At 39.5% G+C, this 15,461-nt stretch overlaps 1 protein-coding gene across 1 annotated transcript in view; it reads left to right on the top strand.

Annotated features, from left to right (window-relative positions):
- ptn (pleiotrophin) overlaps positions 1 to 15,461 on the top strand; it is an 80,839-nt gene that overhangs the window by 51,464 nt on the left and 13,914 nt on the right. Inside the window, exons 2-4 of the mRNA XM_037695959.1 lie at positions 4,436 to 4,530; positions 6,676 to 6,849; positions 12,852 to 13,013. Coding sequence (XP_037551887.1) covers positions 4,437 to 4,530; positions 6,676 to 6,849; positions 12,852 to 13,013 — 430 coding nt within the window. The 5' untranslated portion in view covers position 4,436. The remainder of the gene's footprint in view (positions 1 to 4,435; positions 4,531 to 6,675; positions 6,850 to 12,851; positions 13,014 to 15,461) is intronic.

Raw genomic sequence — 15,461 nt, 5'->3', positions numbered from 1 at the left:
TATGGTTATCAGGAGACTTTTAGTGGATCTTCTCTATGAAACTTAGAAGTCATCATAAACACTTCTTACAGCTGGGATTCAAAGGTGCTTTTTCATTCTCTTTTTTCAGGGGAATGTTATAAAGCTGGAAGAGCTTGGAGTTCCTTAGAGCTAATATTAAAATTAAAATCTCAAAGCCAGAGTCTGAACTATTTAATCAAAGCTGGATTCAGTTGTGAGCTGCCACAAATAGAAAAATAGAAGTTCCATCATGTGAGAAATTCAAATAACTCTTCCAGGCTGAAAAAAACAACAACATCCAGACGTCACCTTAAAGTTCATTATTGTTAATATATGAGTTCTGACAGGCTTTGACTTTAATATTAAATATACTTTCAGAAAAGCTAATAAGCACATATAAAGTTTAAACATTTCTGAAGACTTACCAGTCACCGAAGCCCATTTGGAATTGAAAGGACTCTACAGGTTAATCGTACAAAGCAATCCAGCGCTGAAAGTCGGTTTTCGATTGATGGCAAATGCATATTATTTCTCTGCAAGGCTCGACTGTTCTACAGGAATCTGAGCACGGAGGAGCATCTTTGGTGTCAAACATTTGGTAATTGCCTGAATCTCCTGCTGTCTCCCTCTCAGAGAGGATTGTCTGAAGCAGGATTGCACTTAGAAAAAATACAATAAAAAAGAGAACGGGCAGCATCGCCAAAGACAGCGGTAATTTTTGTGGCAGTACAATTTAACAACTCCGTTGATGCAGAAAAAGCAGGAGAATGAAATAAAATAAGGATTTTAAAGGATGACAACTTTGTTTTATTCCTTATGCTTTAAATAAGGTGCTGTCAGTTTGAGTGGCCACCTGCTCTAAGAAGGATAAAAAAAAGCATACCTAAATGCATTTGCCGTTTTTCTTGACATTTTCATTTCTTTGTGTTGTGAAGCCACACAGGCATTTTTTTTTCCTGCATGGATATTCTTCTCTATAGAGCAAACATTGAACAGGGTAATATTACTATTTGCACTCAAAACCTTATACGTCTTAAAATTCAGTTCTTTGGATTTATTTTACACCCCATGATTGTCAAAAAGTCAAAAGGAGCAGTCACCGAGTTTGATTTGCTCATCTGTTCAAGTCTCAGTCTAGGAACCCACAAAAACAACATTTTATCCATCTGTCCGTCCATACATCCATTTAGCCATCCAGTCATCCATCCATTATCTTCCACTTATTCCGAAGTTGGGTCGTGGAGGCAGCAGCTTGAACAGAGAGGCCCAGACATCTTTTTCCACAGCCACCTCTTCCAGCTTTTCTGGGAAGACTCCAAGGCATTCAGATTCAGTTTATTACTGCCATTGTCAATGAACAGGATTCACAGACTAGGAACTTGCTTCGGCATTCCCAGGCCAACCGAGAGACGTAGTCTCTTCAAAGTGTCCTGGGTCTGCCTTCAGGTCTCCTCCCAGTTAGACATGCCCAAGCATCGCCCTTGCGAGGCACCCAGGTAGCATCCTTGCTAGATGCCCGAACCACCTCAAATGGCTCCTCTCGATGTGAAGTAGCAGTGGTTCTACTCGGAGTCTCTCCCGGATAACTGAACTTCTCACCATATCTCTAAGGGAGAGTCCAGCTACCCTGTGGAGGAAACTCATTTCAGGAAACTCATTTCAATTGCCTGTGTCTACAATCTCATTTTTTCAGTCTACCCAGAGCTCGTGACCATAGGTGAGTGTAGGAACGTAGACTGAGCTGTGAACAGAGAGCTTTGCCTTACAGCTCAGCTCCCTCTTCACCTCAATGAACCAGCACAGAGTCCACAATACAGCAGAGGCTGCACCAATCCGTCTGTCCATCTCACGTTCCATTCTTCTCTCAGTTGTGAACAAAGCCCTGAGATACTTGAACTCCTCCACTTGAGGCAGAACCTCAACCTCGACCCGGAGAGAGCAATCCACATGGATGAACAAATGTACATATTGTGAACACAGGATGGAAGAGCATGCTGTAATGGACCTTCCACCAAACCCAGTCGAGCATTATTAGAGGCAAAACACCAGCTCAGTGGGCTATTCCTAATGTGATAAAATTACCAAGTGCTGTAATCCTTTCAGCTAAAGACCACCAGCACATACTGCACTTTAGGTAATTATGTAGTTTACATATTGATTTAGTTATACCAGGGCTATGCCACCACTGTTTCTAGTTAACTGCACTTCAACGAACTTAAACTTATGAAGTCTTTATTTTTCTTAATTCATTCGATTTTATTTATACAGGTTAGTCACATTGAATCATGAGGATTCATTTACAAGAGAGACCTTATTATTATGGAAATATAAACTTCAGTTTTTGGACACGAACAAGTGAGGTTTTGTCTATCCTATACACTAACTCATTACTATATTAGCATATAGAGTTTATTCTGGTTTGTGGACTAATGGCTGGTATTCAAGAAAATATGTTACTAACTTTGATATATTTCCAGTTAGCTTGTATAGGCCTACACTCAGTATTCTGCTTTACAGTAACTGTTGCAGTCTAGAGAAATCGAAGAGCCTTGGTGTAATAAAATAATGATTAGACTACATTTATGGGGTACCTACTGTATATCTTTTATCCCTTGGTTTGCATTGAACTATTATTTTTGAACACTATTTTTCTTGTGCATTTAAAAATATATATTTTCTATAGCAGACCAACTGATCTTTGATGATTTCTGTATTAATCAGAATGAGAATCAGTATAAGCTTTATTATCATTGTACCGAGATACGAGAATATGCCCATACAGTCGTCAGAAAGATGGGTGGAGTGCACATACAGTAGCTTCTGCTCTTTAAGAGCGCGGCCTCTTATCCTTTTCAGAATAATTTTAGATAGAAAAGGGGGAAAAGCCATGAGGGTGGATAATGGTATTACAAAAAAAAATCACTTCACATCTTGTCCTGTCTGGACACGATTTAAGTCATCAAAAAACTCTACCAGCAAGTACATTTATAGAAACATTACATATGCATTTGACGTCAAGAGAGTGAGATTTGTCCATACATTTTCAGATAGGCCACAGTCCTGATGATGCTGTTTCAGCTGGCAGTTCTAATAAGCCTGCACAGAAGTTCTCAGGGGGGATTTGCGATAGATTAAGCTTTTTTCCTAGTTACCCATGTCCCAGGAGAAATTTGATAGCGGGCTTGTATCCGAGGCCAAACGGGGGAGTCAGATTCAGATAAACTGCAATTGTTGAATTTCTTAGGCAGATTGTTTTTTTTTTCTTGTCAGCCTTGAGTCCTGCTGGAACTTCCTCGGTCCAAAATGTCCAGATTATATGGGTATTCCTTTCCACTGATCCGCGTTATGAGCCTCCATCCCATATGCTGTCGAGTCCTAAAGCCGCAGGTAGCCTGCGATTCTCACAAATCATCTCCATCATACAGTTTAGCTCGTTAATCAGCTGATTTTTGAGTCCTCAGAGCACGAACCAAACACAGACTCTGAAGCTTTGTCATGGCCAAAACTGCTGCCGTTGTCTTTTTCAAGTTGATAAAACAGAGCCCCGCCGATGCCAAATACCAGAACCCCTGCTATCATAAATCCAAAATATAAAAGTTTTCAGCATCCTCCTGAGACAGAACTGAAAGACACATCAGCTGATCTCTGTAAACCGCAGTGTGAGTCTCAGCCGGGCAAGAGGGTTCTCCAGGACCCTGTCGTTTTGTTGAAAAGAAGCCGGTGTAACAAACTAATCTTACACACCCTACCTACCTAAACCATTATCTATCTATCCGTCCGTCCATAGTTTAAAATATTATAACAATCATTGATAAAACATTAAACATTTTGTCAGAGTTTAGACCCACCACCACCACCACCCCCACCCTTAGATATCCATGGTCTGCTGTCATGTTGGCAGGAACTAAAACCCCCATATAGCACCTACCAAAACACAATAGCTATTCCTCTGAAAATTAGTTCAGCATGAATCCTAATGACTAGTGTTGGTTGGTTAACATGTCTTGGTGTGATTTGTTACATCTCACACATTAACTGATAAAAACAAATGCACTGGCTTGTGAGGTTTGTCAGACTTTCGATTGGGAGCATGCATTCAGTCCGGAGTAACCAAGAGTTTTGATTTAAACTTGTCTGATGGCTTTTTCTGTCTGCGACATGCTCTCACTGAGATCGATAGTGAGTATACATATTACTGTCAGTGTCACTGCTGTGCAGACAATCAAAATGTTGATATTGGATTCCCGCTCAGTGGGAATAGCACCAAGAAGAGAAGGAAAGATGGAAATTCCTCAGGCTATTCTTGGCTCCTATGAGACTCAGGTCAACTCTTGTTTTTCAGTTTTTTCCCAAACTGTTGAATGTGTCAGATTTGAGTGTATTTTCAAGACTGATAAAAGTGAATAAGTTTTGTCTATGTTATGGTTTATTAAAGGATGAATGGACTGAAGCAGTGGACGTGGGTGGCTGCAGTGGCACTCCTGGTGCTAACGGTGATGGCAGCGGAAGGAGGGAAAGCAGAGAAACAAGGTGAGTTTTTAAAATTTGCTGTTTGCTGTAAGAGTGCAAACTTGTAAAAAAAAAAAAAAAAAAAAAAAAAAAAAATTTTTTTTTTTTATGAATACCCTCACACCACCAAACACATTCATTTGGGTAAACGTAAAAAAAAAAAAAAAATAAAAATAAGGTTGTACTTCAAGTAATTGGTCTCTTCTGGGAGTTTACCACAAAAAAATAAAATAAAAAATGCTAACAAAATAAAAAATAAAAATAAATCCCACCACTTGGGAGAAGAGAACCAATTTTGAATTAATTTAAAAAAAGAACAAATATATATTTGCATTGGAAAAGAAGCAAGCACCAAAACATATTACATACGTTTAAAAGATGGTAAATGATATTATGAACAAAGCAAGTAGCAATTTTCATTTTCTTGATTTATTAAAAGAAATTTTTATTTTAATTTGATTTTCTACTCAACTGAATATTTAAATTCTGCTTCTGTAGAAAACAATGAATGAAACAAACATTTATTAAAGACATGTAAATCATCCACCTTTTCACATGCCAAAGATTTAAACTAAGGTCTCACATGATCTATTAGCACTCAGCAGGGGCGATTCTAGAATCTGATCTTTAGGGGGTGCTTAGCCCACAGTGATGACAATGGCTCTTGGCTTGAACAACATGGTGGCCATTGGTGTCAGAAGCATTTATAATGTGTGTGTGTGTGTGGGGGGGGGGGGATGGAGCGGGGGTGTCTGGGTTAATAAGGTAGATGCCATTTTCTGCATTCTGGTGTAGTTTAACAGGTTGTTTAACATCTAGTTTTATCTAGCGGTACATAATTAAACACTTGATCCAATATGTATTTTAGAGAGCTCCCCACATCAGCAATTAGCGCTAAGCTAGCCGTGTGCAATACAGACGAACTAGCTAAAATGCTACTGACGTAGCACTCTGCTTTACATTACAAAACCTGATAAACGCTTTGTACAAAATCAGTTTAGTCTTAACTGATCATAATAAACAAAGACTAAACTTATGAAACCATAAGTTGCAACACATACCTACAAACAAAACACAACTAGCTTTAAGCATTAAACTTTAATTATGACAGAAAATGGAAGATTTACCTGCAGTTACCTTCGTACAGATGAACATGTGGTAATCAATGTTGTTTTCAGCTGCTCATGAGGTCGGCCGCAGGGCTTTATCCATCTTTTATATTTTCCCAGACACACTTTGGGTTTTGGAAATAGAATAAACTGTATTATCCTCTAAAGCAGAGCTTGTCTACTAAACTGCTCAGGGGGCCACAGTTACTGAAAGCCAGCAGCTCAGGGGCCGGACACCCAGCATTTAAAGTCATTATGCAAACAAATTAAGTATTACAATGATCTGTTGCCTTTAAAATTTGTTTATTTTGTTGCATTGAATCATAAATGCAATAAACAGAACCCAAAAGCTAAACCACAATATGCCCCCCCCCCTGCAAATTTTTATTTATTTTTTATTTTACATTTGTATTTTTCAGGGGTGCCGAGTTAAAATTTTAGGGGTGCTTGAGCACCCTAAAATGTCATTCAGTAGTTGATGCACATTCAGTGATTACTTTCTGAGAATTTCAATAAAATTTGTTGAACAATTCATGAGATATTTTACTAACAGACCAATAAAAAAAAATAGCCATACAGAGACACAATCAATTAAATGATCACCTGCCTTTCATTATGACAGATAATATTAAAACTTCAGCTGTTAAAACCGTATTTTTCATAATTCTTTAAAATATAAAACTGAGAAAGTCAGGAGAGATTTATACTGCAACCTGAACTAGATTTGCCCAAATTGAAAGACCTCATTGAAGGTACTCACTGCAAATTACAACATAAAACATTAAAATATATATCCTGAACTGAAGTAAATGGTGTAGTTTGAAAGTGTTTACTCCTATAGTTTTACAGATATATTAATATAAAATGATGAAATGCAAGTATGCATTTAATGTAAACAAAGTCCATTAATGAATCTGTTGAAAGCTCTGGTAGCTTGAATTATATGCTGGGCCTACATTGTGCTGTGCTGGTAAACAAATATGGCGGAATCTGACACGTGTTGGACCTTAGACAAAATATTTTTTGTGCTTTTCTTAAATTAATCCTGATTTTGTAGGTAAGAAAGAGCGCAAATCTGACTGCGGGGACTGGCAGTGGAGCGTGTGTGTGGCCAACGAAGGCGACTGTGGACTCGGCACTAGGGAGGGGACTCGCACCGGCACCGACTGCAAGCAGACTATAAAAACCCAACGCTGCAAGATCCCCTGCAATTGGAAGAAGAAGTTCGGAGGTGAGATGATGATTCAGACCTTAAAATATGCTAGTTTTAACAAAAACATACCGTATTTCTAAGTATAATGTAAAAGGTCAACACTTTACTTGTAGCATTTCTTTATGTACACAAAATGCATCTAGAATTTTTTTTTCTCCTGGGCAAATGAATGATTCTCATTTGTCAGTCTACACCTCCTAACGAGGAAGCTATTCAGACTGACAATGGCCCAATTTTGAGAACAGCAATCCATAAGCTAGCTAATTAGAGGTACAATAGAGATGTCTGCCGAGAAATGATACATTGTCAGAGAAACAATCACACAACATTGTTATTATGAGTCCGACAGTGTAGAACAGTGCGGCAGGTCTTGTTTTGGTCATGTGGGTGTATAAGAGGATACACTGTGAATACCATTAGGCAGCGTCAGGAAACACTAAATAATTTTGTCAATACAAGAGTGTCACAGCTGATAAAAGTTTACTCCCGAAACCTCACTGGTGTGTAACCGTCAAGTTCAAGAGGTGGAGGTCCGAGAACGCGTTGGCCTTGAGCTCGGTGCGATCACATCGCGAGATAGTTTCTAGCTTGATTTTTTTCTTTTTGAGCTCAAGTCTGCAGCTTTTTCTGCTAAAGCGTCTTGCAGTGACAAGCCTGGGGGACTTTTGTTCCCACGATAAGCCCTGTCAGACAGGGAGCCTGCTGCTTTCCAATGAGCCTGTCAGGAATGATGAACACAGTGCAGGCTACTGCTAACTGGCTGTACACATTATAGCTGCGAAAGTTTTGTTCTTTCTTTAACAAGTTGCAAAAAGTTACGTGGTTTTAGAATTTCCGTTCTGGGCCATTATTTGAGAAAATACATACAAAAAAATACAAAAACAAATTCATACTAATTATTAGGTTGAACAAACTGGAGCAGTGTGTCTTTACATTTTGAATATTCATCCATCCATTCTCTTCCGCATATCCGGGGTCAGGTCACGGGGGTAGCAGCCTAAGTAGGGAGGTCCAGACTTCCCTCTCCCCAGCCACTTGGGCCAGCTCCTCCAGGGGAATCCCAAGGCGTTCCCTGGCCAGACGAGAAACATAGTCCCTCCAACGTGTCCTGGGTCTTCCTCTGGGTCTCCTCCTGGTGGGACGTGCCCGGAACACCTCACCAGGGAGGCGTCCAGGAGGCATCCTAACCAGATGCCTGAGCCACCTCAACTGGCTCCTCTCAATGTGGAGAAGCAACGGCTCTACTCTTGAGTCCCTCCCGGACGACCGAGCTTCTCACCCTATCTCTAAGGGAGAGCCCAGACACCCAGCGGAGAAAACTCGGCCGCTTGTATCCGATATCTTGTTCTTTTGGTCACAACCCAAAGCTCATGACCATAGATGAGGGTAGGAACGTAGATCGACCGGTAAATTGAGAGCTTCGCCTTTTGACTCAGCTCTCTCTTAACCACGACAGTACAGTGCTCGCTTCACTCCCTACGCTGCACCTATCTTCCTATCGATCTCACGCTCCATTTTTCCCTCATTCGTGAACAAGACCCCAAGATACTTAAACTCCTCCACTTGGGGCGGGGCCTCCTCCCCGACCCGGAGAGGGCACTCTACCCTTTTCCGGCTCAAGACCATGGCCTCACATTTGGAGGAACTGATCATCATCCCGGCCGCGTCACACTCGGCTGCAAACCGCTCGAGCGAAAGCTGTAGATCATGACCTTATGAAGCCAATAGGACCACATCATCTTCAAAAAACAAGAGAAGCGATCCTAAGGCCACCAAAACAGATCCCCTCAACACCTTGGCTGTGCCTAGAAATTCTGTCCATAAAAGTTATGAACAGAATCGGTGACAAAGGGCAACCTTGGCAAAGTCCAACTCTCACTGGACCCGACTTACTGCCGGCAATGCGGACCAAGCTCTGACACTGGTCATACGTATTTTGAATATTTCTGCAATTTAACCAACTGTCGGCAGAAGAAGTCTATATAGGTTCACACCAGCTGCAATACCTGTCAGCATGCTGACGTTTGGCAATCGACAATCTCATGTAAACACATGTAAAGTTTTATTACTGGATCTTTCACAGTTATAGCACATCCTTTGTGCAAACTACACTTACCAACAATCATAAGGAACTCTTTATGACCTGCAGCAGGATGTACCACAGTTAAACCATCAGAATGACACTGCTTACTGACAAAAAGTGGAAACAATATATGCGCGTTCATAACGAGTAATACGTACCATCCATTATGTTCTGCTGTATTGTTTTTCCCTGGCATTAAATACAATTAACTCTGTTCTACAGATACCTACGTTTTCCACTCATTGTGTTTGACTGAGCTTTTATTAGATTTTGGGTTATTGCCTTTTGTTTCAGTTACATTTTTGTTCACTTTGAAAAGAATCAAGAGTTGTACCAGAGTGTTTTCTAAATAACCCTGACATTTAAAGCTTCCAAAAGCCCAACACAGCATAAAGTCAGGAGAATTATTTGCAATGCACAGTCATTGTTTCCACCTGTATAACCCAAAATAAAGGAGCACCTTTGGGGACCGGTGACACAAAACACACAAACTGTCCAATAATGGCTCTAATCCATCAAACAAAGAAAAATATTGCTGCCATGGTTGTTATATTATAAGATATTTTTTGGAATGGAAGTCTTATCTTCCACAAGTTTGCACAATTCTACAAATGTAGTTTTTAATGTTTTTATTTTTGGAGAACCCAGATGCCAAAAACCCTGAGCAAATAAAGTTGACCTTGATAAAACTTTATTATGAGTGATGAGCAAAAGAAATATGGCACAGAAGTGATGCAACGAGTTCAACTAAAGTTCAAACTAAACTTAAATCAGGAAAATTCAGAAATGAGCGAAAGGCAAAAAAAAAAAAACACGAGTCTACACATACACATTCACACAAACACGAATACTCACTAGATTGTTGCAAGGAAATAAGTTGAAAGATGTGGACTGCAAGGGAGAGCAAGAGCGGCAACAAGGCTGAAAGGATAAAAACACACGATCAATAATTGTCTTACAGGGACAAGTAGTAAGACACTGTCTCAGTTTGTATTTTGTGCTTCATTGAATCCTCTCCAAGAAAAAAAAAAGAACAAATAGCTCAGAGTTCTCATATGTTTCTGTCAGTTCGACATTGACTCTTTACTTTAATTCACTTTACAACAGTGTGAACAATCTAGTTAAAACCTACAAAATGCTAAGAGCTCTCCAAGTGTATTTTAGTGATTGGAACACTTAAAAACATTAAATGTATTTTTTTTCCTGTGGTCACAGTCTGGTGGATGGGGTGAAAAGTTGTGGTGGGTGAAATTTGTGCTTGCTTTTGCTCTTAACTGAGCAAGATGACCATGATTTGTTTTACCTGCCAATAAAAATGACAAGAGGACAGGTTTAAGCAATATTGGAAATAGCAGACTTGTAATCATAATTTAGTTGGTGGATTTTTATCTACTTTATATACATGAATTCATATACAAACGTGATAGAACAAAAATAAATAAATAAATAAAACTAATAAGAGCCACTTGCTAAAGTGCCAAACTTTTTGTGAAAACTTTTTTGAACATTTACAGTGCTTCAGAATCTCATTATCAGTCTCTCTCTCTCTCTTTGTTTATTTATATGCATACATACACATATACATATATACATATATATACAAAGTATACACTCTACAGTAGTCTCTCGTCACTTCACGGCTCGACTTTCCCGGACTCAATCTTTCGCGGTTTTTCAAATTTAGATTGGACATGACACACTTGGCTAACTGATGGAGGAGCTGCACGATCGGCATTGATTTTTTTAATTTAAAATTAATTATTTTAAATTATTTAGCACCTACTTCACCTGTGTGCAGCCCAGAGCTGCAGGGAGAACGTCCCTCCTGCAGCTCTTCCTCCCTCCTCCTTCCTCCTCTATGGATCTCCATTCTGCAGCGGAGTAGTGGGTGTGGCCGAGAGTGCAAAGTGCAGCCGTGGCAGAGAGAGCGGAGATCATGACATGCTGTGCTCTTTTAGAGCATTTAGAGTTTAGAAACAATGTTTAAAATATTGCAAGAGTGTGGGAAGGATTTAAAACACCTTTATACACACGCACACAAATAAACTACTACTTACTACTTATACTACTATTCCTACTTCACAGTTTTTCACTTATCACGGTGCTTCAGGGTACGAATCACGACGGACTACCGTAGACATGTTACATGTCTTGATAGATGTGAAATACTATGAAGGATTAAGCAAATTTACAATTTTCAAATTTGGATAGATTACTTGTTAACAGGGTGCAAATAATACAGTGACAATCCAGTTGAGTCAACTTCACATGGAATTATTTTACAGTATATAGTTTAGAGAGGTACCAAAATGCAAACAATTAGGATTATTGATAGATATTTGGTCCTACTGTTTTACATTTGTAACTAAATTTGATCTTTTTTTTTACTTTGGTAGGTGCAGAACTGTTGTCCTGTTCAACAACTACTGTATCTCCCTTGAAAGAATGTCAGGAAAAAAGATCAGAAGGAAAACGGCCGCTTAGACTTGCTAATGTTAGCTTAAGTGAACTTCAGGCAAAAGTTAGAAAGGTTACTCACTCTCTGACCTTTTGTGGAAACTCCTAAAAGACTGTAAACTGATTTAATTAGAATACTTACTCACTGCACACACTGTCTGCTTGACTTGTGATGACTTTTAACCTTTTTTAGACAAGTAAATACGCAGGAATTCCAGGGAATTCCAGGGAACAGTAAAACTGATGGCGGGGAAAGTGCTGGTTCAAATTTTAATTAGTGGGGTACATCGCGTCAGTAACCGATTTATTCTCATGGAATTGCTGCAATTTATCTTCACTCTTTTATATTCATGAAGATTTAAACAAATTAAAAGCTAACAAATAGTATTATTGCACATAAACAGTTGGTAACATGCAGAAGTTTACCTCAAAATGACACGATATCTGCACTTAATCTACTGCTGCATGAAGAAATATACACTTTAATAATGCTATATGACAGTTCACATTGAAGAAATACACCATAAAAACGCCAACACATCCACCGGCAGTATACTGATGTTAATATTCAGAGCAATTCTTAACAGTGTTTTTTAACCCATCATATACTTTTCCTTAGAAAGTCTATCGCGCCCACTTGTTATCTACAGTTGGTTGCTCGGGAGGTCCCTGTGGGATTCCTGCAACAATGGCCCTGTCACCCCCCCTCGTCCCCGCTCATCTCTGTGCTCCTTTCTCACCTCTCCTCCCACCTCTCTCCTGCTCTGATGAGCACTCTGGGATCTCAGTCGCAGTGACACGGGCTTTTATGTGCGAGGGAACTGACGAATGAGTGTCACCGCCTCGAGGGAGCGCGGCCGGACTGGCGGCGAATATAATGCAGGAAGAAACATGAGAGACACACAAACATACACACACACATGCTCTAACCCACCTCTATAACGTACACCAGTGTCTGCTGCCAAAGCAATCTCGAGCTCCTTTGATTGTGTTTAAAAGCACCATCAACAGGAATGTTTTATGTATGTGCTTTCATTTTAAAGTACTTTCACTGCTTGGTGGCTAAGGATTGTATTATTGCGTCATTTCCAGGATGAAACGCAGCCAGGTTGTGTTTGATTACATTCATCTGTTTGTGCACTTCTTCATATAAGAACTATAGGATCAAAACTGCGGGGCTCCATCTGTTTCGTCAAAGAAAAGCAGCTTTGCTGCTAAGAAAAGCTTGTATTTAAGTCACTGTGTGGATGTAACGGCCAATTGCTCGTTAAACAGCCATTAAAGGTCTATGACTCACAGACCCCTATGCTCAGGGTGCTTCTTTCAGTCATTCACTGCATTAAAACAAATATAGAATCTGCCTGTTGTCACCATTATTACCTTTTCTGCCTGTTTTATGTATTTATTTTATTTCTATTCAAGTTTCTCGCTAAATTAGAGCATCTTGTAATTCTGCATCTGATCTCTGTATTTGCTTCAGGGGAATGCAAGTACAACTTCCATGCTTGGGGTGAGTGTGACCTGGCAACGGGCAAGAAGAACAGGACGGGGGTTCTGAAACGGGCGCTCATGGACGCGACCTGCGCCACCACCGTCACAGCAACTAAGCCATGTGGGAAAATGCCCAAGACCAAGCTGCAAGGTAGGCTGAGAAGAGCAAATCATCGGTGAATAAACTGGAACCTTCAGTGTTGTACGGTGGCCCTAAGGTTTAAATGAACAACATTTGATAAAACGGAATTAGATTAGAAAAAACCCAACAAAAAACACAACATTTGAAAAAACACGGAAACACATTTGAAAAAAACAAAAACAAAACGGAATTACATCAAGCCAAAGTGGAAGTGGTTGAAGCGGAAGTGGCCAGAATCACATTTGAAAGAACGGAATTACATTAAGCCAAACCAGAAGTGGTGCTTTTTTTTGTGTATTTAAAAAAAAAACTTTATTAACAACATAAAACAGAACAACAGAACAATGTACAGTACGCACACAATGGAGGTATGGTTAGCAGGCTAGCACACACAATGGAGGTATGGTTAGCAGGCTAGCCTTTAGTCTGTAGAGATAGAGAGCTATGTTTTGTTCAGGCTCTAATCCTGCCAAGGTTTTCCAGCATCATAGCTTCTTCTTTAAGCTTGAACAAAACATAGCTCTCCATTTCTACTGTACAGGCTAAACTCTAGCCTGCTAACTGTACCTCCATTGTGTGTGTACTGTACATTGTTCTGTTGTTCTGTTTTATGTTGTTAATAAAGTAAATTAAAAATGCACCCCCCCCCCCCCCCTAAAAAAACAAAAAACAAAAAAAAAAACACCACTTCCGGTTTGGCTTAATATAATTCCATTTTTTCAAATGTGATTCCGTGTTTTTCAAAAGTGATTCCATTTTTTCTAATGCAATTCCGATCACTTCCGCTTTGGCTTAATGTAATTCCGTTTTTATTTTTTATTTTTTTAAGTGATTCTGGCCACTTCTGCTTTGGCCACTTCCGTGTTCCGTTTTTTCAAGTGTTATGTTTTTTTTCAAATGTTCATTTACACCTTAGGGCCACCGTAGCGTTGAGCCTGATAGTAACAAGATTTCACAGTCATGACGATGAATCATGTCCGCAAAACTGTTGCTTTCTTTAGCAAGTGAAGAAACTCAACATGCTTGAAATCAAATGACTGATTTGGACTTTGCAAAATATTTTCCTACCCTCTTCAGTTATTTCTCAGTATGCTTTTGAGACATAAATATTCACTGAGAAGCTTTGTTCAATCAACTTGGCAGCATCTGGCTCAATCTGAACAGTTCAAAACAATCAAAATATTCATGTTGAACACAAATGACAAGTGCAATTTGAAGTCGCGTGTAAATATTTGACAGCATCCTTATTGTTTTTTTGTTTTTTTACTGAGAAGCGGGCTGCATTGATAATAATAATAATAATAATGGGTGGTTTTGATCAATAACTAGTCAAGATTTTAGAAGTCAGTGAAAAAGAAGCCACCAAAACACTTTAAAGAAAAGCCTGGAGAATGACAGATAAAACCATTTTAAAAGTGACAAGTAACTTTAACTACTGGAACGCAACGTCTAAAGAATGAGGCACAACTCAAACCTTTTTCAGAGGTTTGTAAATAACCATATCATGTTTTGCAAAAGATATTTAATCACCATTCTGTACCATTACTTTGTCATTATGGTATGGGTTTAATAAATTTTTATCTGTTTATAGACTTGTAAGGTTTAGCTCTATATCTATATAGTATGCAACCAAGAACAGCAAGTTCAAGACCACAAGCGAGTTTAACAGATTTCATTTAAGTGAATATATCTTGACAGTGTGAAGAATCAGCAGGGCGGGAACCCTGGAGAGCAAGGCACAAAGTCAGTCGGAGGCTTCTTCTTGAGGGGTGGTTTTGATGTTCAGTTTCTCTCTTAATGTAAGTAGGCAAAGCTGTCTCAGAGGCGAAGTCCAAAAAAGGTTCCAGTAGTAAAGAGTGAGGAAGATCCAGGAGGTTTCATACAACCGGTGGACAAGTGGTGGAACCTTAAATTATACAGGTTAATCCCATTGAGCCTCGGGGACCCATTTACAGAAGAGACCTGATTTTAAGAGTGATGATAACAGTGGACAACAATAGACAATCATAAAGGATGCGTAGAAACTGAGAATGACAAGTGAAAATAAAATGGCATTTTAAAAAAAATTTAGCAAAAAACCCCCCAAACAGTTAGGTTATAAGGCGATGTAGAAAACTAAAACAAGAACATGTCTGCGTTGGTTTTTCTCATGAACTTAACAGATGTTTGAAGCCATTTAGAGAGGTCAAGGTCGAGAGCTTCAGATCTTTTTGCAAGATATTCCAGGAAACAGGAGCGGAGTAGGAGAAGGACCTTTTGCCTAGTTCAGTCCTCACTGAGGGAACACTGCAGGTAATAATGTCCTACGAGTGCACGCTGTAACTGCACTCACACAGTGACATGTAGGAGGAGATGTATGAAGGCAGACAATGCACCAGCGTCAGATTGCAGTCATCACCTGCCTTAAGTCCTCCTGCAGCTCATTAGGAGAATGGTCCTCAGGTGTGAATCTGTTGG

Source organism: Nematolebias whitei, chromosome 22 (assembly GCF_014905685.2).
Source record: "Nematolebias whitei isolate Nwh7 chromosome 22, NemWhi1, whole genome shotgun sequence".
NCBI classification, from domain to species: domain Eukaryota; kingdom Metazoa; phylum Chordata; class Actinopteri; order Cyprinodontiformes; family Rivulidae; genus Nematolebias; species Nematolebias whitei.
Note: the sequence above shows the minus strand (reverse complement) of the source record. Positions and strands in the feature narration are given on the sequence as shown.